This window comes from Meriones unguiculatus, chromosome 4 (genome assembly GCF_030254825.1).
Source record: "Meriones unguiculatus strain TT.TT164.6M chromosome 4, Bangor_MerUng_6.1, whole genome shotgun sequence".
Lineage (NCBI taxonomy): Eukaryota > Metazoa > Chordata > Mammalia > Rodentia > Muridae > Meriones > Meriones unguiculatus.
Window position 1 is genome coordinate 90697101 of NC_083352.1, and position 25043 is coordinate 90722143.

The following is a 25043-nucleotide window of genomic DNA, read 5'->3' on the forward strand; positions in this document are numbered from 1 at the left end:
ATCAGGCTTAGCAGCAAGGGCCTGTCCCCACAGAGCCATCTCGCCAGCCCCAGCATAAATGTTTTTTTAACCAAGGGAACTGTGGCTGGCCCCCCAAAACAAGCGGGGAAATATGCAGACATCCCCGACTCTACCTGCCTGGGTGTCACTCTCTCAGATCCGGGAAGACAAATGAGATCTGGGACACTCGCAGTTTCTTGGGCGTGGCTGGTATTTCTACGGTCTTTGAGAACTCTTGAGGGAAGCTCGGGTACACACGAGGGAGGCCAGCTCTCACAGGTGGACCCTATGCTGGATAGGGTCCTCCTGCCTCTTGAGGAAAACACACCGATCCTAGGCCACAGCTCAGACACAGTGGCTCCTTGTCACCAGGGCGGGCCTCACAGGTCACCCTTCTGGGGTCCCTGTAACCCTCCTTCACCGCACCCAGCCCTACCTACAGCCTCAGGAAGTCTCCTGACCTCCAAGGGCCCCAAAGACATGAACTCTTGTCTACACTCCGCTTCCTGTCCTTGACTTAAAGTTTTCCCAATCCCAGAAAGCCAGAACACAGCTGGCCCCAGCTCTAGAGGGACAGAGAGGGGCCGGGAAGAGCCCGGATGCCTGCATCCACTCTGTCCTGAGGGACAGGGACAGGAATGACAAACAACATGCTCCTAGGGACTGTGCCCCTCTGGGCCTGCAGCCACAGGTGGCTCTTCACACCATCTTCTCAGCCATCCTCCACAATGGCCTCGCTGTGCTAGAGCTAGCCGGATTCTGTCCATTAGTCACTCCACAAACATCGTGGCGGCGTGTTGCAAAGGCTTTGGGGAGCCACCCCCCGGCTCTGCTAATCCTTTATGGGAGCTTGGACAAATCATGTGACCTCTCCGAGCTTCCGGAGATTTTGTTTCCCCGCCTGTAAAATGAGGACAAAGTCTTAACCTCCAGGGGCCGAATGTAACAGACACTCAGTAAATGGAATCCATCACACAGTGATCTAGGGCCGAAGAGGTGAACGTCACGTGTGTCGGGGGGAAGGGGGTGTCAGGCACCTCTTGAGCAGGAACCTGTTTCATGTAAGTGTCACAGAGAAAAATAGATGAAGGCTACCTGGAGGTGTGGAGGGGGGGCTTTCTCAGGCCTTAAAACAACACAAAACCAAAAGCCCTAGACTGGGTTTCTCTTTTGTTTTTGCTCCTAAATCCCTCCATGACTCTGAGCCCCTCACACTGTAGACCTGAGGTTCCCGCCTCTATCGAAAGGCGGTCAATGGGCAGTGACTGTAAATGGTTGTGAATAGCTTTCGTCTTCGAAAAGTAAATGCACAAGTCTGCCTCCTTCGGGCTGGTTGGCTTTTATGCCTGCCCACCCAGGAAGTCATTTGGACACCCTGGACTAACATTTCAGCACTTCTGAGTCTTCTGGGAGGCTGTCCTGCAGACCTTGAGAGCTGCCCTCTCATAGGCTCCTGACCTCAGCTGGACAAGGCCAGGAGCTGAAAGTTGGCAGAGAGGATCCTGGGCAGGGGAGGGACTCCAGCCGACCCAGTTTGGTTCTGGGAATTGGCCCAGGACAGCCTGCCCTTGGCCTTGCCCCCACCCCACCCCCATCCCCTGGGGAGACAGAGGAGCAAGCTGGGGCCACTCTGGGCTGGCTCCCAAACAGACCCCTTCACCCTGGGCCACAGTCCCAGGCAGCCTGGGCGGTGGCTGCAGCAGCTCATCTTCCCCAATGTAAACACCACAGGCCCTGGGGACCTCCTCCACGCCTGTGTCCTCAGCTGCTTGTATGCAGCTTGCCAGAAGACAAAGGGTCCATCAGAGTGTCCATTCACTTTTGAACTGCCGCCCCAAGCGCTCACCCTGCGTTTACGGAACACTCAGCTTTTACCGGTGGCTGCAAAGGTCTTGGTGTGAGGTCTTCCTCTCTCCTTCCTCTCCCCCCTTTCCCTACCCTCCCTCCAAAGTGTCAGCCTCCTGGCCTGGCCCCTTCCCCACAGTGACAGACAGATGCCACCCCCATCTGGTGGCAGTCAGGGGAAAGTGCTGTAGTTTAGCTAACTGCTCCTCCAGCCCGACTAGAGCGAAACCAGTGCAGGTCTGGGCGCTGTCCAGGCTCCAGGGCGGCGGACTTGATCTTCTCTTTCTTTTTAAAAAAATGCCTTATTTTTATTCTATATACATTGGTGTTCTGCATGTTTTGTTTCTGTGTGAGGGTGTCAGGTGCCCTGGAACTGAATGAGCTGCCCGTAGATGCTTGGAATTGAACGTGGGGCCTCTGTAAGAGCCAGTGCTCTTCATGACAGAGCCATCTCTCCAGCCCCGCTGGACTTGTTTTTTGTCTTCTATGAGCTTCGTCGGCCTTCTGACCCCTCCGGGTTCCAGGCTTCTATCTGGCTCTGTAAAGGGCCTTCTGGGCCCCTTCCCATTCTGTCCCACAAGGCATTATGAGCAGTCCTTAGACTATCTCCAAATCAAATTCATTAATTCAAGCATTCATTGAGCGCCTGTTGTGTACCAGGCCCTGGCCTAGCCGCTAAATGCGAAGATGATGGATTGGAACCAGCACCCCTAAACACACACCAGGTTCTTGTCTCCGTGCCTGGATCCGATGCTTCGTGGCGGGCCCAGCTGGGGACTCAGTGACTCGCGTGTCACAGCGGCTGGGTGAATCGGTCTCCTCCCCTTCCTCTACCCGCCCCGCCCCGAGGCCGCCTCCACCCGCGGGATCCCAGCGACGCGTCCGACGCGTCTGCTCGCCAGGACTGCTGCGTCCTCCTGTCTGTCTGTTAGTCTGTCCGTGACGGGGGCGAGGTCCGGGCTGGAGCGAAGCGGTCCTCTTCCCTCCTTCCTTTCCTCCCTCCCTCCCTCCCAGGAGCCGCGGGGAAAGAGCCAGAGCGGAGATCACGGTGAGCTAGCAGCGCAGGGACCCTACGTCCCTGGCTCCAGCAGGCCCACAGGCGAAGCCACCGGGCGGGGACACAGCGACCTGCAGCTCTTTTGCCCCTGGGGACGTGACCCCAGGAGAGACCTGGGTTGCAGCTGCACCCCCCTCCATCTCCACATCCCACATCTTGAACTCGAATTCCTGCATCCCACATCCTTCATTCCGCATCCCCGAATCCTGCATCCCCACATCCCCGCATCCCACACCGCAGCCCCCGGGAGCACGCGGCCTGGGCTGGGGGACGTGCTCCAGCTGAGCACGGGCCACTGCGGATGATAGTCTAGGGTCCGGTGCCCACTCTGCTCCGGGCACCCCAGGGACCGCAGGGTGCGGACCCCGAGCCTCCCTGACGGCCCCCCACCGGCTCCCCATTGTTCTCTGCCGCGGCTCACGGGAGGGGGAGGGGTCTGCTCCCTTCTTAAAGGGCCCTCTCCCCTTCTTGTCGCCCCTTCAGGTCGCGAACCCCAGTGGGGTGGGGCGTGCCCAAGGCCCCCGCCCCCCCCGGGGGTCTCCCAGCCGCAGCTCCGGAGCCGCGATCCACACGCTCCTCCTCCTTTCCCTGGTAGATCTGCGACCACTCAGGCCGGCCAGGAGAGGGGACAGGGGTGCGGGGAGCCCCGTCGGGAGGGGCGGACCCGAGTCACCCCGTAGCACGGGATCTGGGACGCAGAGCTGGGCGCGCGCAGGGAGCAGCAGGCTGGGGCCAGGGCCTCCCGGGTGACAAGGCCCTGCGTGGTGGACAGAAGGAACGGGAGAGAAGCAAGGGAAAGGCTGGACCTAGAGGGGCAAGCGCCTTCCTCCTGCACCTGCACCGAGAGGACCGAGGAACTGAGAGCAGGTCCCCCACCTAGGACAGACACTGCCTTCCGCGCGCCCCTGGGTGCAACAGCTGCGCTCTGCGGGAAGGGGTCCTTGCGTCTGGATGGCCACCCATCCCCCTAACCCAGGCCTCTAGGCCTTGGAGAGGAGCCCGGCTGGAAAAGAGGCCACACTCCTCGCCCGCCCGCCCTGGAGAGAGAGGACAAACCTTCCCCGGTGCTCCCAGGCCCAGGAGGAGCTGGGCCAGCAACAGTGGGGACCTGGCCCCGCAGGCGACAGCGGCCATGTCACGGCCAGGCCAAGGTGTGATGGTGCCGGTGAACGGGCTGGGCTTCCCGCCGCAGAACGTGGCCCGGGTGGTGGTGTGGGAGTGGCTGAGCGAGCACAGCCGCTGGCGACCCTACACGGCCACCGTGTGCCACCACATCGAGAACGTTCTTAAGGAGGATGCGCGGGGCTCGGTGGTCCTGGGCCAGGTGGACGCCCAGCTGGTGCCCTACATCATTGACCTACAATCCATGCACCAGTTCCGGCAGGACACAGGTGAGTAGACCCCCACGGGCCAGGCCAGCAGCGCGCAGCAATCCCCCACTCCCAGCATCCCTGTAAAGGGAGTTTGGGGTTCGGAGGTCCTCCCTGTCTCTCTCTGTCCTGGTCCAGATTAGCACGTTGATTCCATCCCTATAGTCTTCTGTTGGGGAGGAGGAGAATTTGGATGAGTGAATCGCGGCTCTGAGCCTCAGTTTCTTCCCCTGCGCAGTGGGTGGATTGCTCTGTCTCTCAGAGCTCTGTAAAGAAAGATTTCTTTAGGTGAAAGCCCCTCCCTCAGCACTGAGCCCCTCAGTGCTGTAGCGGACCCACTTATCAAACACACGGGGATGTTTGGTTTCTGCCTACTAACCACAGGCAGAAAGTCCTTTTGATTTCTAGTGGGCCATTTTATAGGCAGGAGAAATTGAGTCTCCCAGAAGCTGAGTGATTTGCACTCAGAGCTGGGATCAAAAATCCAGACAGCTAGGAGTCCAGAGCTGGGGTGGCAAGCTGGCTGCTGGGGTAGGGGTGGGGGCAGGGGATATTATGGTGCAGGTGATGCCTGGGGGGTAGTGGTGATGGAGTGTCCGTGGTGGGGGTGGGGTCATGATGGAGGAGAGAGTGGTGTGGCAATGATGAGACGCTGAGGTGCCGTGGATCGTGGAATTCCTTGATGGTTCTGCTGGGAATCGAGTTAGGATCGGACTGTGTTGGAGGGGGAAGGTGGCCCTGGGGTCTGGGTGGCAGCTGCTGACGGTGGTCGCGATGGCCGTATCTGTAGTACAATAGAAACAGTGGTGCTAAAGATGGCCTCACTCTCAGGCCTTCTCTTCTTCCGGGTATTTGTCAGCTCTGTGGAGAGTTTCTGCCTCATCACTGGGCGGCCTCTGAGATACACATGACAGGCAGTGTTCAGCGAGGCCCTGCCTCACTGGGGACCAAAGAGCCCTTGGTGTGTTTGACCCCGAGGGGAAGTAATGGTGGCTGGGGAGGCCTCTATTCTTCCCTGGGTGACTAGCTTGAGGCCGACATACTCTTCGTCCTCCCTGTAGCTTCCTGCCCAGGCCTCGAGGCCGCTAACCACCTGTAGCTATTTCAACTCACAGTAGTTAAAAATACATCAGCACATAGCCACGCTTCAATCACTCAAGAGCCACCTCGCGGGGCCGGGCAGGGTACAGGGTGGACCCAGAGTTTCCAGGGCTATGAGTGGCACCTACGTAAGTCCGGACGCATCTCCAGTGGCCCAGCAATGGGACCTTTCAGTGTAGCTGTTTCCATGGCTTCGGGCATCAGCTGTGGCCATGCCTGTCCTAAGGACATTTGCTGACCTCCTACTTTGTAATGGAGGGCAACAGGGAGCAAGACCCTTCTTAGCAGGGACTGACTGGGATTGATAGGTCCCGTGGAGTCAGGGAGGAGGCAGGAGGTGGGAGCCTGTGAGATAGAGCAATGTGGGTCCTTGGGAAAACTGGACGGGAAGTGGTATTCCCAGAAAAGGAGAAGAGCCAGTGCAAAGGTCCTGCGGTGAGAAGGAACTGCGAGTGTCCGCGTCTGCTGAGTTTGGGAGGCAGGGAGGCTGGCTGCAGATATACAGATGTAGACCTGCATGGTGGGAAGGACTTTAGACTTGATCCTGAGAGTTGGAGATTATCCTGCAGTCCCTGAGGCTCAGTTCCATGCAGAGAAGGAGGGTAGGCGGTTTAGCTTTCTGTAACCTCAGAGTGTTGACTATAGAAAATTTTCAAGACTTAACATGGAGAGTAGGGGTCCTTAGAAGCAGAAACAACCTCTCCCGAGGCCCCTAATTTTGTATCTTTGCCCGTGGCCCTCCTCTAGGACCTCCTTCAAATCTCAGCACCCCCACTTCAGCTCACAAGTCCCCAGAGTCCCAGGCCTAGTTCATGCCCTTTACTCTCTCCACAGCACCATGCCCCCATCCCAAGCCTTTACCTCCCACTCTCTCCAGGGCTTCTTCAAGCCTCCTGGCCTATGAGCTGGAAAAGGGACTGGGCTTCTGAGTACCTACCACAATCCCCTTGCAAGGTGCAGGGTCTGGAAACCTTTGGGGATATAGGAAGGGCCTAGGATCCTGGGAAGCTTCGGGAGTAGGGGGCAGGGGGCTGTCTCCCTGCAGACAGGCTGGGCTGAGCTGATTGGGAAAGGCCTCTGGCCCTCCCTGCCCCAGTTCCAGGAAAGAACCAAGATGCAATCCAGGTCTCCCTTTTGTTCTGACCAGCTCAGGGACCAGGCCAGAGGATCTCTCCTCCCCGAGCCTCAGTTTCCCCTTCATGTCACCAGAGAAGACAGAGCCTGACTCACCTCACAGACCGACTCCTCCCCCACGGTGAACCTGCACCTGGGCACACTGTGGTTGAGAGAGACAAAAGGAGTTAAATCCAAATGCCAGGGGCTGGGAATTTTGCTCAGTTGATAGAGTGGGCATAGGCTACATGGCAGCACACACCTGACATTCCAGCAGGCAGAGGTGGAGGCAGGAGGGGGCCGGAAGCCCAAGGTCATCCTCTGCTACATAATGAATTCATGACCAACCTGAGACACAGGAGGCCAAAACACACAGGGCTCCCTTCTAGACATGCTTGGTATCAAAGTCCTTGGAAGCTTCCCGAAGCTGACGTGTCTGCAGGTCGGGAGGTGTGAGTCTGGTTTTGCCCTGATGCAGGAGCTGGTGGCCTTTTAGCCTCTGGGGGACCAGCACCCTGACTCTGAAGCATGAGCGCTGCCTGGGACTTCTGCAAATAAGAGACCTTGGCTGGGTTCAGATAAACACTGCGGCCACTGCTGACATTTGAATTTTATGCCATTTTCATGGCTCATAAAACATTATTATTATTATTATTATTTATTACAACTGTCTGAAAATGTAAAAGCCACTCTCCACTCTTAACCTCCTCGGGCCAAGGGTAGGTGTGTTGACCCCTGGCTGCAGTTCACCCCGCTCCCTCATCCTGCCACAGCATCTTCTAAACTTGCCTGCGGGGTGCGACAGGGGTGTGGCACCCCAGAACACCCAGTGTGATGTAGGCCTGTCTCAGGACGTGCCAGACAGAACTCATGTTCAGTGAGAACACACACGCAGCCACAGCCTGCCCATCAGCCGCTGGCACACCGACGTCCGTCCAGTCTGCCCAAGGGCAGCCAGCCAGCCTAAGGGGAGGGAAGGGGCCAGGTGTCAGGCTTGGGGACAAGAGGAGGGGACAGACCTGTCACATGGAGTGGGAGGCACATGGGGGAGGAACGACATGAGTGCTGTTTACACAGCTGCTCCAGATGTTTCCACTTCTCCCCATGGGAGGTTCCCACAGCCCCCGCCCCCCAACATGGAGGCAGAGGCTACATCCCATGTCGGTGGCAGGATGTTAGATCCCTAACAGCTACACCCCAGAACTGTTTGCTAGTTTCTCCTCATACATCCATGTGGGTGGTGGTGCTTTTTTTTTTTTTTCTGCACAGGGATTTGAACTTTGAACTCAGGACCTCACACACACACTAGGCCAGTGCTCTCAGGCACTGGGCTACATTGTCAGCCCTCTTTAGTGTTCATTTTGAGGCAGGTTCTACCTGGCTGGCCTTGAACTTGTGACCTTCCTTCTCATTTCTCCTGAGAAGGGATGACAGGCCTGGCTGGACTCCCAAAGCTTAACGCTTAGTCGGAGGCCTCCCCACCCCGGATGACCCACGGTGGTTGCAAATGGACAGGCCCAGAGGGCTTTGGCCAAGCAGGCAAAGCAGATGCCGAAGAGCCACCAGGATGTGGGGGTGAGGGTGAGGAATGGCTTCTACCCGCACACACAATTCTCTGAGGCCTCCAAGATTTAGACCACAGATAGGGAGACCGAGGCCCAGAGGAGATAGGTCACTTGCTCAGGATCACACAACTTAGCAGCCCCAGAACCTTGCCCCAGACCCGCTCTACATAGCTAGAAATGGGTGATCTGGTCCCTGCTGATAGCAGACTCCATTGTCTCTGTGGCCGGGCAGTGAGGGGTGGGGAAGGGGAATAGAGAGCTCCTGTGTGACAGGTGTCTCCCATCTTCCTCTTCATCCACTCTGCAAAGAGACAGCTAAGACAGACACCATGCTGGAGGTTCCACCAGCAGCTCTGTCTCAAGATGCTAGACGCAGAGACATGGAGGGGCCTACAGCCCTTCCCTGGGAGAGGCTGAGTGGCCTGCCTAAGGCCACACAGCTTTTCTCTCCCAAACCAAAACTAGGTTTCTTAATCCAGAGCCTCAAGGACAGAGTTGAGGGCTGAGTGCTTCCTCTCCCTGTCCCCTGAGAGCCCTGTGGGCTTGTTGTCAGGGTTTGAACTAAGGCAGGGACATCCAGAGTTACTCTGGAGCCTCTAGGGCCTGGGTCCCTAACTACCACACCCCTAGGGCCCTTTCCTAGCAGGTCTAGGGCTTGTTGCCAGAGCAAGAAGGACTGGAAGGAGGGTTCCATCAGGTCTGGCTAAACCATCTGTCCCTGTGCCCTGCTGTCTCTGTCACAGCCCACTGTACCCCCCTTTGTACTCCTGTACTTTGGGGTCTACTGTTTGCCAGGTCCACAAACCTCTTGAGGTTCCATCATTATTCTAATGGACAGTCATTGGTGCTGCCCATGGCCTAGGCCTAGGTTAGATCTTGGGGGTCACAGAGAGAAAGATAAAATCAACCAATTTCAGGTCTTAACGAGTATCAAATCCATGCCAGAATCTAGGAGAGACAAAAGCCATCACATCACAGAAATGACCTCTAAGCCCGGTTCTGACACTGAGGCCAACAGAAAGGTGTATGAGAGCTCACGTGCTGGCTGTGTGATTGTGGGAAAGCCACTTAACTTCTCTGGGCCTCCAATTCCTGCAGTGGAAAATGGGAATAAATCCCTCCCTGGGACGGTTTCACGAGAAGCCTGGAGAATACTCTTGTACATCATTCTTACGCTCAGTTAGGTAGGAGAATGACCTAAGTGTCTTCAGATGAGGCCCAGGCTGTTCCAAACAGGCGACGTAGGCTTGTGTGGGTGTACAGTCCTGTGCCAGGGTCTGAAGAGCAGCAGTCAGCCAAGGAAACACACTCAGGCCTGGGGACAGAAGGAGGTCATGACAAGCAGGGGACGGCAAAGGTGGTCCCTTGGGACGCTTAGGACCTGACAGACTTGGCCGCCAGCTGCTGCCCTTTAGCGGCCAGGCCCCAAGGGACCCAGAGCCAGTGTGCAGTACCAGCATCATTAATCTCAGGCCCTGGGGGGCTGGCACGGGTGAGCCTGGGCAGGCAGACTTGAGGAGAGCTCTCCCTAGCCACTGTGTATGCTGAAGCTGGGAGGTGAGAGCACAGGTCCAGGCAGGTAGGGGGGGGTAGGGAGGTAGGGGGGTTGGGAGGTAGGGGAAGTGGGGGGATGGACATGACTGCAGAGCCCCTCCCCCTCCAAGGCTGCTCTGTGATATCATGGATAGCCACGAGGGTCCTGAGTGTGTGAGGAGGGGTCCTGGGTCACAGTTCCTCTTGCCTCGCTCCCCTCCTCTCTTCGCTGGCAGCTACAAGGTCTATCTTAGATGTGAGGGGGTTACTGAAAGCCAAGATGGGGGTGCTGGTCTGATGGAGGAGAGAAAACACAGGGTAGGTGATATAGAAGGGGCATGGCTGAGATGGAGGAAGAAGCCAGTGAGGGGGTAAAAACCTGATGGGAGGAGGATGAGGAGGGTACAGGGGAGAGGGGGGCCCTCATGGAGATGAGAGTGAGGAAGAGGAGGAAAAGTCACAGCAGAAAGTGGGAGTTTGGGGGCAGGAGCATGCCTGAGTTCCTCTTCATTCGGGAACCCCAAGGGGCCTCTTCCCATAGCCCTCTACTCCTGTGTCCCTGAACCTCTTGCCTCTTACCTAGCTACTGACACAGCAGAGCCCCAGTCAATGCTGGCCAGTCCTCAGCACAGCAGTTGCTTCCCAGACACTCATTCACCCTGAGCCCTCAGCCAAGGATGTCAGTCAAGGAGACAAGGGCCTCAGACCCAACACAGACCACCTTGGGATCCTGTGGGCGAGGACAGAGCTCCCAGGTCTGGCCCAGGAGTTCAATGGACACAGTGAGAAACTGTGACTTTGGACAAAGCCCATATGGTCTGCAAGCCTGTTTCCTCATCAGCAATATGGACCCAGCAACAGCAGCAGCAGCTTTGGCTAGACTGTTCGGCCTTTACTCATTTCACCAGGGCTGTGAATGCGGCTCACTTTGGGACATTCCCTAGTATGCATGAGGCCCTGGGCTTGATCCCCAGTCCTGTATGAACTAGGCATGGTCGAGTACAGCTGTAATTCCAGCACTAGGGAGGCAGAAGCAGAGGCAGGAGGATTAGAAATTCAAGGTTATCCTCAGGTACATAGAGAGCTTGAGGCCAGCCTGGGCTATGTGAGACCCTGTCTCAAAAAAAAAAAAAAATAATAATAATTTAATGAGTGTCTACTTTCTGCAAGTGTTAAGAATGTCACAATCAAAGGGGTGGACACAGAAAGTCTACCTCCTGTTCTTCAGTTCTGGTGGGGTGAAGAACATAGCAGAGGAAGCCGGGTACTACAGAAGCCCAGGACACAGGCTGTCACTGGCCTTGAGCCTGCACAGCTGCCAGACTGGGGCTAAGTCTCCTCCAGATCCTGACTAAGCCCCAATGGAGCTCTGCCTCCATTGCAGAACGTCTCTGGGTCTCTCCCACAGTCTCTCTGGACCTGGTTCAGGCTGCCACCTCCACCTGCCCAGACAGCAGTGGCACTCAGTGACTGGGGTGCATGAAGGAGCCTGGCAGGGAGCCTTGCAGCTTGGCACCCTGTGCTGTAGAACAAAGGACCCAGCAGCCATCATCGGTGGCTGCCAAGGCAGCCTGCCCACGCCTGCAAACCAATGGCCACCTCTTCCACAGCGACAGCATCACGGCTCCTGTGCGTCCCTCTCTCTTGGGCTCCTGTGGGCAGAGCTCAAGAAATGGCCACATGGAGGCAGAGGGATGGGGGGTCCTTCCTGTCAAGGCGTGAGTGCAGGCCCTAGGGAAGAAGCAGTCTCAGTTCAAACTCTCTCTGACTAGCCAGCCAGGAGATCTCAAAGTTGTTCCGTCTGGGACTCGGTTTCCCCATCTGTGCAGAAGCTGCAAATTCAGTTGCCTAACTGGATAACGGTGTAGGTAAAGACCGGAAAACCACAGATCTGAGAGCATCTTATGCTCCAGTACAGGGCACATAGTAGGTGCTCAATAGATCCTTGAAGGTATTGAGCCTAGGATGACATTTGTAATTCCAGAAGTCTGGAGGCTACAGCAGAGTTGTTCATTTGTAACCAGCCTAGGCTACATAGGGAAACCCAGTCGCAAAACAAACAACAACAAAAACACTTGAAGTCATGCATGCTCAGGAAGTTCCTGACCCAGCTCTGGCTACCTGTTGCTGAGGAAACCAAACATTGTAGCATTGGCTCTATATACTGAAGGATCTGGAAAGCCAGGCTAATGTGTCCTTTACCCACCCCACCCCCTTTTTTTTTGAGAGAGAGAGAGAGTCTATGTAGCCCTAGCTGTCCTGGAGCTCACTCTGTAAACCAGGCTGGCCTCAGACTCTGGCTTCCACCTGCCTCTGCCTCCAGAGTGCTGGGAAGAAATACACAGGCCACTATGACTGCCTACACTCCCAGGTTTTAAAGGCCGCTCATGGTTTTTTTCCTCACTACAAGCAGTGGGTGAGCAGAGGGAGCCCACATTCATGCCAGCGAGAGCCTCCAGCCTGGCTGTGGGGAGGGCCCACTTAACACCATCCTTATCCATGCATTGCATCATTCGTTCTTTGCATCATTTATTTATTGCACCATTCATTCATTGCATCACTCATTTGCTCACGTTCAGCCATCGTTTCCAGTGTTGACCTTGAGCTACTGACGGTGCCGAGATGCAAAAGAGGCTGAGAAAACCTGCCCCGACCTTCTGGGTAAGGGGCATGGCCAGAATGAAGGGGACACAGACACCCTGCCACCTAGTGATGCAGCTTTGGTGCTCCGGAAAGCAGGGTGATAAAGGAACCTGTGGGAGAGTCTTTGATTTTCGTTTGAGGTGGTGGGGACGATTTGAGGACAGACGTAAGCCAAGAAAGTTAAACTCAGCAGGGAGGAAAACTGGGAAGGTGGAAGAACATTTTAGGCACTCAGGATTTGGCAGGTTGCAGCTGTTTTTAAGTATTGTGTCCATTTTACAGGCTGGAAGGACACAGTTTGGGGGACTCAGGGGCGGAGGATTCAGGGTCCCTCTGTCTCCTCGCCCTCTCCTTCCCATTCTTAGCTGCTGCTGAGCCAGGGTATCTCAATCCCAGGGCATGGGAATTGGTGTCAGGGAGGCCCCAGGGCCATGAGGTGCACAGGGACCCCCCACCCCCACCCCAGGCACACACACATACACACACACTGCAGTAGCCTTGGGCATCAACGGCCAAACAGAGTGGAGGAAATCTGGGGGCCCGAGTCCTCCCTGACTTACCGCCAGCAGCGCACCCCTAAGGAGCTTGGGCAGCCCTGTGTCCAAACCACCAATGGGCCAGAGCCAGGCCTGAAAGTCCCACGGGAGCAATCAGAGGGAAACAGGATCTGCAGGTTCATTGATCGCGGCTGGAGCGGGAGGCCCTTGACCCAGAGCCAGCTGCTTCTACCCCAGTCAGCCAGTGTGGGGCTGGACTTGCATGTCTTCCTAAGGAACCTCAGTTTCTCCATTTTTCAAATGCATCACCCTTGGGGAGATGATGTCAAAAGACCTTACTCAGCACAGGGCTGCCGCTCATGCTGCAGGAGGCCGCAGCAGCCCTGCAGACAGCTTGAGCTGCAAAGCTGCAATGCTCCAGGCTGGGGTTTTCTTTCAGCCTCAGCCATGTTTCTTGCTAGCTATGTAACCTCTCTGCCTCTGTTTCCGCCATGGTGACAGGGACTTGTGTATATACGCAGTTAAAGAAGCAGCCACAGAAGGCAGGTGGCCCCAGGCTGGAGTCTACTGGACCAGGGGACCACAGATGACCCTGTGTCTGGCATCCAGAGATGCTCAGACTTGCTCATCTGCCCAACCCCTAGTCGGAGGACCCCACTTTACAGTCCATCTATGGCTGCCTCTCACAGGCCCTCCATCCCACCATGTCTGGGTGCCCCTAACTCTGGTCATTTCCCTCCAAGAAGCGATCCCCAAAGGGAAGGGCCCCTACTGGGGACTTTTTAGTGCCAGAGGAGCAAGCAAGGGTTACTTCTATCCACAAAGCCACTGTTCTGAAGTACTCCAGCTTGGTGGTGAGACCCACACATTCATGCTATGCCTCTAGGTGTGTGTGTGTGTGTGTGTGTGTGTGTGTGTGTGTGTATGTGTGTGGCTGGCTGGATCATCCTGGTCAGAAAACAGACTGAGGTACCCGTGAGTGGAGGAATTCTAGGTTAGGCTATCTCCTGGCTAAGCTGGAGGCCTCAGGAAGCAAGCCATCCTCTGATTTGGCCTTCCTCTACTCTGCCCTGCCCTAAACTCTCACCCTTCCTTTGATTGCCTCTATAGAACTGTCTCCTCAAAAGTTAAAGGGGACAGGTCTGTGTGGCCTGCGAGGGAAGGGAGGGAAGGAGGAAGAGGACTGCAAAAAGCCTGCAGGGAGTGCACATAGTAGGTGCTCAGCCAAGGGCATACAGTAATACAAACTGACGGTGTCGGGTGGTGCTGTGCTCCCCACCCTCAGACTCCCTTCTGTCATTGAGTCTCAGCTCAGCTTCCGGTCCTCCCTGACTCTGTTGCCAGCCTCCAGGCTTCGAGATTCTCTCTGGCATGGCACATGGTATCTGCCCTCTAGCTCACACAGGAAACTTGCTGCCTCTGACAGTCTATGAGTGAAAGTCTCTGTCTCTGTCTCTCTCAGTCATGCTCCCTCCCTTGTGTGGCTGTCACCTCTGTGCTGTCTCAGGCCCTGCAGCCTCCAGCAGACACTAGCTCCCAGCCAGCCCCTCAATTGTCCGTTCTTACTGAACAGAGGAGGAAAAAGCAACCACAAAAGCTGATACGCAACACAACACAACAGGCCCAGGACAGTCCTCTGCCCAGGTGCTGACAGCGCTGGCATCCTTCTCCGGGTAGCCAGACCAGGTCTGGAGGAACCTAAGCAGTTGCCTGTCTCTCAGGCTCACACACTGGGCATCCAGTCTTGGGCTCATTGTTGAGTTCACAGATCTAGGCCAAGGCCACCATGGAGGAGGCCAGCACGGATGTCTAGAAAATATCAAGATCCAAATGCAAGCAGACACTGGGACCCAGCTGCCTCCGTTCCCCATGCCCCCTCCCCCCTATTCATGGCCACCCTGGGCTGGAGGGCTGGATGGGAGGGCAGCAGCGGGCGCAGCAGTGCAGGGTCTGGTAGGGAGGGCTCAGCCGCCCTAATTACTCCAGCTCTCCAGGCTCCGATCTGTTCTCAAAAGGACTCCAGGGACACTGCCTTTAATAACTACCACTAAACAGGCAAGAAAATCCATGCCTGGTAAACAGAACCCAAGGGAGGAGATGCGGGCTGGCCAGCTCCCAGAATCCTTTGCTGCAGAGTGGCCAGAGCAATCTCCAGAGCCCTCTCCCACTGCCCAAGGTCCACCTCTCCTCCTCCCTGCTGGGCTCGGTCCCTCCCCTCCCCCTCCACTCCACGGGCCTTGGGTTCAACTGCACATGCCTTGGAAACACTGTGGCATCATGCAATCTAGCCTTTTGCCACCCCAGAAGTTATCAGCCAGTTCAAGAGACAAAAGCAGAAATGATTCGATGACAGTACAACAGCTACACTTGCCAGCTTCTGCAACTGAACTAAGAAGGCCTTGCTGGAACGGCTGGGCATGGGAGGAACTCTGTGGGGAGTTCACTGGGTGGGGACACTGGAAATGGGTCATACGTGTGATGGCAGCCATCACAGCCAACACTGATCGATTGTTTCTTTATGCTAAGTCACGTGCTAAGTGACTGTCATGCCTCTTTTCATTTTGTCTCCAAGAAGTTCCTTGGGGTAGGTACTGACACCCCTGTTTACATATAAGAACATTGAGGATATGCCAGGTGCTGTGGTTGCACCCCTTTAATCCCAGCACTCAGGAGTCAGAGGCAGGCGGATTGGAACTCTGTGAGTTCGAGGCCAGCCTGGTCTACAGAGGGAGTTCTAGTCAAGCCAGGACTACACAGAGAAACCTGGTCTCGGAAAAAAAAAAAAAAACCACTGAGGCAGAGGGAGGAGCCAGGGTGCTCACCAGGCTATATAAACTACTGGCTGCTTCTCACACCTTCTGCCCCTGGACCCCACTTTGGCTCGGGACCTGGGCAGCAGGTAAGGATTCAAGAGGGCAATTCCCTTTTGTCCCTCCTGTCTTATCCAAGGGAAGATGGCCCCTCATCGTACCACAAAGCTGATCACACTACTTAAGGTTCACCTCTCACAGCACCTCATTCTGCAGATGGGAAACTGAGGCACTGTCTAGCAAGTAGGAGCAAGGGAACAGCATAGAGGGCTTGCTCCCAGCATAGAGAAAACCACAGAAAATCGATATGCATTCCATTAAAACAAATGGGCATCAGGCCCTGGGGAGTCGTCCTGTGGCTGGCTGGGGCATTATTGCTGCCCGGGGACCTTCTTTCTTGGCACCCTCCACCCTGCCTCTCTCCTATCAAGAGCTACAGCTCTGTGCCTCAGTTTCCCCAGCCCTCAGGGCCTGTGTTGTTATCAGGGGCAGCCTTGGACATTGTAACAGGAAAGGCAGATAACAAGTTCTTTGAGACCTGAGTGGCAACAGAGTAAGGGACATTCAAGACAGGGTCTGTGGTCAGAAGAGGGACCTCCCAGAAGGACACCACACTGGGTGTCCCCATCTTGCTGTAGGTCCCTGCATCAGGCAGCCTGGAGACATCTCATTTTGTGAGGACCTACTGTGTGGGTCATCGTGCCCAGAGTGGGGGTTGTGGAGCCGAGAGTTAAGCAGGGAGCCCCCCACCCCCGTCAGGTCAGGGAGAGGAAGCAGAGGAAAGAGCCTGACAGGGCCAGGATGAGCAGTTACTGGGAAATGGGGTACAACAAGGCAGGGACAGAACAGCCCATTCAGAAGCCATGTATGGAAAGGGCTTTCCTAGCCAGTGACATCCAAGCAGACCTGGATTAAAGAAGACTGAGTGTGGCTAAGTCATAATCCATGCAGAGGGAATAGCCAGTGCAAAGGCCCTGAGGCAGCACAAGGTTTGAGAGAGGGCCAGGGAGCAGCAGGGAGGCCAGGTGACGTCAGGGCCAGCTCATCATGAGGACTTCAGCTTTCACAGGTCATCAGGAGCCAGGGATGACTCTGAGCTCCATGAGGATGAGTGCGGCCTGGCTGGACCGGGTGCCCTGGCTTCCCAGTGGGGACCAGAGCATGAGGCTACTGCTGTGGACCAAGCACAGGGGCCGCAGTGGACAGTGGGGAATCAGGTAACAGGGCTGTCAGAGAGGCAGCCTGAGGGTAAACCTGGGTCTCAGGAGAGAGGGTGGGGCTCATGGCAGCACGTTTGGAGGTTTCAAAGGCAGGAGCCTCCCTGCAGCCGCAGCAGCTCTGCCCACCCAACCTGTTTTCCTGCTGAGAAACAAAGATGATGGAGGAAGTCTCCCGAAGGTGGCTACAGAACCGGGTAGCTGTGACTCGGGAACTTGAGACAAGGGCTGCCTCACGCAGGCTCTTCGAAAAAGGCTACTACTCACAAATTCTTCCAGTGGCCTGGGGGACATGGCTGGCCAGGGAGCTCCCGGCCACTGTCGGGATGAGGCCAGCATATTGATTCCTTGTCTCAATCCCTGACTTACCAAACAAGGCTTATTCTGACTCACAGTTCAAGGGTACAGTTGGTCATGGCAGGAAGGCCCACAGCAGGAACCTGAGGCGGCCAGTCGAGTGACAGCCAGTCAGGAAGCAGAGAGAGAGGAAGGCTGTTGCTTAGCTCACTTTCTCCTTCTTGTGCAATCCAGGGGACAGGGCCACCCACATTCATGTCAACTCTCCCTCCCGGACATGCCCAAAGGTTTGGCTACTAAGTGATGGGTGCTGGGCCCTGCCCAGGTGGTCATCCTTAACTGTTGTCTGGGCCCCAGAGGCCTGGGAGGCACAAGGTCCTCCCCACAGCTTTGTGGCAGGTGACAGCCTTTCTGTGGGTGTGTCCCTGAAGGCCCAGGTGAGTCGTGTCTGCGCCGTGGCACCTGGGCTAGGCAGCCCAGAGCCAGCTAAGGCTATGAGGAGTCAAGCGAAGTATTCCCTTTAGTTTTCTCCGGAGCTCGGCTCTCGGGCAGAGGGGGAAAGCTTTCAGCAGCGCAGAGCAGAGGAAGGGGAAGCCATGGTGCTGGAGAACACAGAACTGTGTGAGGTCTGGATGAAGTCTCCTTTCTCACCTGTTTACTGAGGGCTGAAGGGGGGAGCCAGGGGAAGGAGGGAGAGAGGGTACTTGCAGGTGTTGAATGTATACAAGAAGGTGTGATCTAATGAATGAAATGAGGGATGAGTGAATGAATGAAAGCATGGCTGAATGAATGAAGTGAGGGATGAGCGAGGGTGTGACCGAATGAATGGACCAGTGGGGGAAGTGTGGAATGCAGTGGGCCCGGTGTGAATGAAGAAACCCACAGATGTTCCCATTGCTGGCAAGCTGGGAGTCGCTGGAGGAGCTCAGTGGGCACACAGGCCTTGCTCTCGGTGTGGCACTACCCCTTCGCTGTTCTCCTGGCTCCTGTGGTGACCGGAACCTTCAGGGTCCGCCTTGCCCCTGGCTGTCCAGGGCCCACCCAGCCCTTCTTTTTCCTCCTTGGTTCTGTTTGTGGCCCCTTTGTGTGCCCGTTTCCCCCTGTGTTGACTGGGCCTCTGCCTGCTTCTTTTTCACGTCTTTTGAGTTTTAATTGCTTTGATTCGTGAGTTTATTGGAGGTCAGACCATAGCTTGAAGGAGCCGATTCTCTTCGTCCACCCTACGGGGCTCTGGGACTAGAATGATGTCGTTTGGTGGCAAGCAAGCCCCACGCCTTGACCCTCCTCCATGTCTGCGCTGCTCCCCTTGCTGACTCTGGAGGTCCCCTGGGAGGCCTGTGCTGACGCCACTCTCCTTTCCGCGCAGGCACCATGCGGCCAGTGCGACGCAATTTCTACGACCCGTCGTCGGCGCCGGGCAAGGGCATCGTGTGGGAATGGGAGAACGACGGCGGCGCGTGGACGGCCTACGACATGGACATCTGCATCACCATCCAGAACGCCTACGAGAAGCAGCACCCGTGGCTCGACCTCTCGTCGCTCGGCTTCTGCTACCTCATCTACTTCAACAGCATGTCCCAGATGAACCGCCAGACGCGCCGCCGCCGCCGCCTGCGCCGCCGCCTGGACCTGGCCTACCCGCTCACGGTCGGCTCCATTCCCAAGTCGCAGTCCTGGCCCGTGGGAGCCAGCTCGGGCCAGCCCTGCTCGTGTCAGCAGTGCCTGCTGGTCAACAGCACGCGTGCCGCCTCCAACGCCATCCTGGCCTCGCAGCGCCGCAAAGCGCCCATGGCGCCAGCCGCGCCCCCCGCGCCCCCGCCGCCCCCGCCGCTGCCGCCCCCCGGAGGGCCTCCGAACGCGCTCGCCGTGCGCCCTAGCGCCACCTTCGCCGGGGCCGCGCTCTGGGCTGCACCCGCCGCCGGACCCACGGAGCCCCCGCCGCCTTCGGGAGTTCCCCCGCGGAGCCCCAGCGCCCCCAACGGAGCGCCAACCCCGGGCCAGAACAACCTCAGCCGGCCCGGACCCCAGAGAGCCACCAGCGTCAGCGCACGCGCTTCGATCCCGCCCGGGTAAGACACCCCCCACACCTCCTCCGGAAAGGCGCCCAGAGCCACCCTAGCGCGTTAGCAAGCTGGACAGCAGCACCCCACGAGTCAGGAATCACCATCATCCCATTTACAGCTGGAAGCCGTCCTGACTCACCATCTGGCGAAGCCGGTTGGCAAACAAGCCCTTAGGATCCTCCTGTCTGTCCTCTCCCCAGCGCTGGCACTTAGGAGTCCATGGCTACCATTGCCAGGTGTGCATTCACACGCACGCGCCTGCACACGCACGCACAAACACACACATGCCCTCCCGAGGGATGGAAGTTGAGCCTTGGTTCATTATTTGCCAAACTTTCCCAGGGTCACCTTAAGACCATTCGGGAGGCCATAGAAGAGAGGCACCTTCCGCTGTCACCCAGGAGAGCAGGGGTTCAGCCCACACCAACAGACCCTGGGATGAAAGTCTTATTTTTTTTTTCACTTACTGGTGGGGCAGGGACTTGAACTCAGGATGTCAGGCTTGGTGGCAAGTACCTTTACCTTCTGAGACGTTTTTGCCTTTCCAAAAGAGAAAGAAGTTTGGGAACTCGGCTTGTGTCCCCATGCTGTGACCCTGGCCGGAGAGCTGGCAGCAGTGAGCCTGGGCTTCTCCACCACCATCCTGTAATAGGAAAGAGTAGGCTGGGGTCCAGCAGGACGGGGGCGGGAGGGAGGTTAAAAGTGTTCTCTGAACCTGGAGGCTGCTGAGCTTAGGTCCCCAGCACCCACATGAATCCAGGCACAGCAGTGCATCTCTGTAAGCCCAGTGCTGGCGACAGGTAGAATCCCAGGGCCCACCGTACAGCTGCTGGAGCAGACCATCAACCGGTGGGCATCAGGCTGGGGAGGGGGGGCTGCTGCAGAGCACTGGCTGCTCTCCTGAAGGACCAGAGTTCAGTTCCCAGCACCCACACAGTGGCTCACAACCAGCTGTAACTCCCGCTCCAGGAGATCCGATGCCCTCTTCTGGCCTTTGCAGTACCAGCATACATGTGTGTACATACATACGTACACACACACACACACACACACATACACATGTGCGCACGCGCGCACACACAGTGGTCTCTGAATTTTGAGGTCATTTCTGTATATTCTTTAAAGTTGCATTTGCCACAGGTGTGTGTGTGTGTGTGTGTGTGTGTGTGTGTATGTATGTGCGCGCGCGCACCACAGGGTATGGGTGGAGACCAGAAGGTAACTGTGAGAGTCAGTCCTCAGTCTGCTGTGCCAGTCCCAGGCATGGGACTCACGTCATGCAGGTTTGGAGGCAGGTGCCTTTTCACGCTGAGCCAGGTCAGAAGCCCCGTTTCTGCACACACTTGCAGGTCAGTGAGGGCGGTGCCAGGACATGCTATCAACCCCTCAGCTTTCCCTGCCTGTGGTCCGTTCTCCACGGGTGTGCTGTGGGTGTGAGCTCGCAGAGTTGAGCTAGTCCGGGAGGACTGAGTTTTCATGGTGCACACACAGGAGACAGACACAGAGTGGTTAAGGGAGTCAGTGGGCATCGTTCTGAGAGGGGGAGGAGAGGGGAGGTCTGGGGAAGCGGTATGTAGTCCACAGGGAGTGTGTGGTCAGGATAGACCGCCGTGGGGAAAGCACATGGGAAGAGGCTGCTTCTGAGGAGTCCGGAAGACACAGCTGGAGCTGGGGTGTTCCACACCTGTCGGGAGAAAGGGCATCCCCAGCCGGGCATTGCAGGTACAGGGGGTGGAGGCTGAACAAACCTAGAAGGTTCTAGAAACCACATACACAGGTGGGATGGGGGGAGTGGTTATCTAACTGGGGTTACAGCCATGTTGGGAGCCTCAAGGGAGCTTGGGGTTGGTGCCACCAGCAGCCCAGACCCACAGAGTGTCCTTGAGCTACAGAGGCCATGGGGAGAAGAAAGCCATCTCCTGGAGATATTAATCGTGGGCACATCCTCCTCTGTCCTGCCTGGGGTCCCATCTCTGCAGACATACAGACACACACACACAAACACACACACACACACACACACACACACACACACACACCTGCTCCTGCCTGACAAGTCTGTGTCAAGACCCCGCCCCCAACCCTCCCTCTCCAAAGAACCCCAATAAACATACCCCTGGCTTTGCATGAGGTATTGGGCAGCCAACCCCTGGTCCTGACGAGATGTGAACTGGGTGTCTCCATGCCAGGCAGCCCCACCTCCACCCCAGGCTGCTCTCCGAGCCCCTCACAGCCCTTCTCTGCTGCCCAGATCTGCTGGCGTGTCTTTCCTTCACCCGTCCTTCCGAGGGTTTGAGCCACAAAATCCAGCGTTTTCTCAGGCTTCTGAGGTCTAATGACCCAAGGTTGAGAAGGGGGTGGGGTGGCTCCCTCCCAGGCCCCGCCGCTATGATTCGGGGTGTCTTGTCTCCTCATGCCCTCATATTGCCTTCTCCCTGGGTGGGCCTGAGTTCAGACTCATTAGGCTAATGACGGCGGCCGCATTGCCTTGCTAACTGGCTGCGTCCATCCTCATTTGTTCTGGGATTCTGGGATTCTACACTTAGGACCTGAGGGCTTTCTGTGTCTCTCTCCATAGCTCTCCATGCCTCACCCCCAACAATTCCTTTTTCCCTCAGCCCCTCCCTCCTCCTTCTTTGCCACCTCCCAGCTGGGTGACCTTTAGAAGTAGTTTCAGCTCTCCAGCCTCAGTTTCCCCACCTACCATACGGTTCCACTTGAGAGCCGTCCACTCTGATCTTCACACCTGCTGGGTGTGGTCAGAGCACAGGGGTGTGGTCAGTGTGCAGGGCTGTGGTCAGTGTACAGAGGGGCCAAGGACTGTGATGTGATTCTCTCATCTCAACACGGGAGGGAGAGCAGGAAGGAGGTCCAGAGAGGGGTATCAACCTGCCCAGAGTCACACAGCCAGGTGGGGGACAGGCCAGGGGTTTTTCCACTCTTCTGTGCTGGGGCTGAGAGCCAGCTGGCGGGGGTGGGGGGACAGGGGCTGAGGGACACACAGGGTGGGAAGGTCCGCCCTGTCTCATGGGAGGTTAGGGTCCATCGCTGTGGAACACAGCTGCAGGCCAGAGGAACCGAGTCAGACTTTCCAGTCCACATGGGGGACAGCTGCAGGCCTGTTTCTGTTTACAGAGTACGCACGCTGTCTCCGGTCCCATCTCACAGTTCTGACGGCATTACCAGTCAGAAGCTCATGGCAGCAGCTCCTATTGTTGCCACTTCTCAGAGGGCAAAACCAGGGCTCCAAAAGACCATGACACTTGCTTGGACCATACAGTTTGGACCTAAGCTGGCCATGGTATGTGGGGTCCCTTTTCCCCACCTGCCTATACTGTTCCAAGCTTGTGGCCCCAGAGAGCAGCAGACCCCATGGGAGAAGATGAAGCAACAGAGGCCAAGTTGGGTCCCAGCTTTAACTTTATTGCCGTGTGACCCAGCTAAACCCATTGCCCTCTCTTGTCTTTGGTTTTGGCAACTTGTGAAAATGGGAAGTGACAACCCAGGCCACTGTCTAGCACATGGCATCCCTTGTGTTTCCCAGGCTGCACCCTGCTCCCCAACTCCGTCAGCCTGTGCAACACTGACAAGTGAAGAGGGGCCAGGCAGGTGCTGTTGAACACTGGAGCCCTGAGTCTTAGCAACCCCCTTCCTGCCTCCAGGCTTTCAGTGCTCTCCCCTCCCCCCTCCTAGGCCCGCACCGGGCTGACTTATGTCTGTCTGTCTGTCAATCAATTTTTACTAAAGAACCGCTGTGTGGCAGGAAGCGTGGGGGACACTGGGACAGAGCATCGAGTGAAGCAGGCCCTGGCTTCAGCAGGACAAACCATATAAACCATAGATCCTAGAATATGCCAGAAGCTAGTTAGTTAGCTAGTTAGCTGGTTATACCCTTCTTTAAAATAATGCAGTAAGCTGGGCGGCGGCGATACACACCTTTAAATACCAGCACTCGGGAGGCAGAGGCAAGTGGATCTCTGTGAGTTCAAGGCCAGTCTGGCCTACGGCGTGAGTTCCAGGACAGCGATGGCTACACAGAGAAACTGCATCGTGAAAAAAAAAAACAAAAAAACAAAAACAAAAGAAGAGGGAGAAGAAAAAGAAGAAGAAAGAGAGAAAGAAAGAAAGGAAGGAAGGAAGGAAGGAAGGAAGGAAGGAAGGAAGGAAGGAAGAAGCAATAAAATAAAAGTTGAGCTTTCCTTTCTACAGCTTGTGGCACACACCTTTAATCCAATAACTCCAGGCAGCGTCAGGAAGATGGCTCACGTAAAGGTGCTTGCTGCCAAGCCTGAGGACCTAAGTTCAATACTTGAGGTAGGAGGAGAGAAGCGACTTCCGGAATTTGTCCTCTGACCACCACGTGCATACTGTGGCACACTCACACACACAAAATAAATAAGCAGGGTGGAGGGGGTAGAGAGTGAGGAGAAAAAGAAGACGTTAGCCACGGTGAGGCACACTTATAACCCCAGCGTTTCGGGGGGGCTGAGGTATAAAGGCTGTGAATTTAAGACCAGCCTGATCTGATACTGAGACTCCTTTGGGTCAGCATGCCTGGAAGGGAGGCCAACAGTAGGAAGAGACTGTGCAAAGATCCTGAGGTGGGAGCTGGCCTGGTATGCTGAGGCCCACGGAGCTGGAAAGGATGGAGGGGTCCTGGCTTGCTTTAACTGGCTGAATCCAGGGCTGGGAAGAGTCTTCAGCTGTAGGAAGCTGTGCCTGGCTGTATATGGGGGAGAGGTGATTTGAATGATACTTATCTTTTAAAACAGGGTCTTGTGTAGCCCAGGCTGGCCTTGAACTCCCACTAAGAATAATCTACTGCTGGCCCTCTGGTCTCCCGCCCCTCTAATGCTGGATTTACAGGTGTGTGTCATTGTGCCAGATTTATGTGGTGCTGGGGATCAAACCTAGGATTTCATGGATGCTAGGCAAGCACTCTAACCACTGAGCTACACCCCAGCCCTTGTTTAATCTCTTGTGATTTTGTGTCTGCTTAATGGCTTCATGTTTTTTCTCTCTCGAGTTCTTTTCATTGAAATGGCTCCAAAATGTTAAATGTTCCCAAGTCTTGCAGGAGCTGCCTGAACCGGGAAGGGAGGGGCCTGGCTTCCCACCCATCCCCCCCTTTCCTGGCCAGGGTAGCTGTGATGAGGCAGGATCACACCCTCACCACAAGGTCAAACCCAAAACCTCCCAGCCAGCCCCCACCTGAAGGACTTCCTGCCCTCTCCCTGGGAAGGTGAGCCACACACACTCCTGTCTGCACCCCATGCTCCCCCCAGGGGCGTGGGAACAGCAACTCAGCTCACCCTCCCCTACCTGGGCTTCCCTAGAGCCCTCTGGGGAGGGCAGCCCTTGAGAAAGCACACACACACACACACACACACACACACAATCAATCAATCTTTGAGGGCAGGACTGAGCCCCAGGATCCAAGAGAAATCCAAACCCTGAATGCCAGCCAAGGCTTCAAGTTGCGGGGTGCACACCCTGGGAGGTGGACAGGGACAGGAGTCATTTGACAAAGGGGAAACCGAGGCCTGCGGATGGCCAGTGGGGGAAGACAGCATGAACATGGGGGCCCAGATCACTGATGGAGGACCCCTGAGCTCAGGCTCCATCTCCTGCAGTGTGCAGACGGTGACCTCGGGTGACTGGGGTGGGGGCATGGAGTTGACTACAAGGTGTAGTGGGACGAAAAGGCAGCAGGTGACAGGAGCATCCTGGGGTCCCTGCAGGAGCCTCAGAGAGGAGAAGGGGCAATGGGAAGGACTTTTTCTCCCACGATGAACCAGTTTTACTTCTTCCCTCTCCTCTCCACCTGAACTGAGGCCAGAGCTTTTCGGGGCTCCCCCGAGGGTGCTGGGTGCATGTTAGGCCTCCTCAGAAGGTCCGAGGTTTGTGGGAGACATGGAAACCTCGTTGTGGC

The 25043-nt window shown here is 56.4% G+C and overlaps 1 protein-coding gene across 2 annotated transcripts in view; it reads left to right on the forward strand.

The window, feature by feature from the left end:
- Window positions 1–2691: 2691 nt before the first annotated feature.
- The window catches only part of Dtx1 (deltex E3 ubiquitin ligase 1), a 29596-nt gene continuing 7244 nt past the window's right edge, over window positions 2692–25043 (forward strand). The window contains exons 1-3 of one of the 2 annotated variants that reach the window (XM_060382493.1): window positions 2692–2893; window positions 3386–4293; window positions 18415–19117. In XM_060382493.1, the coding sequence (XP_060238476.1) occupies window positions 4035–4293; window positions 18415–19117 (962 nt within the window). In that variant the 5' untranslated portion in view covers window positions 2692–2893; window positions 3386–4034. The remainder of the gene's footprint in view (window positions 2894–3385; window positions 4294–18414; window positions 19118–25043) is intronic. The other variant, XM_021633214.2, reaches the window with a different exon arrangement.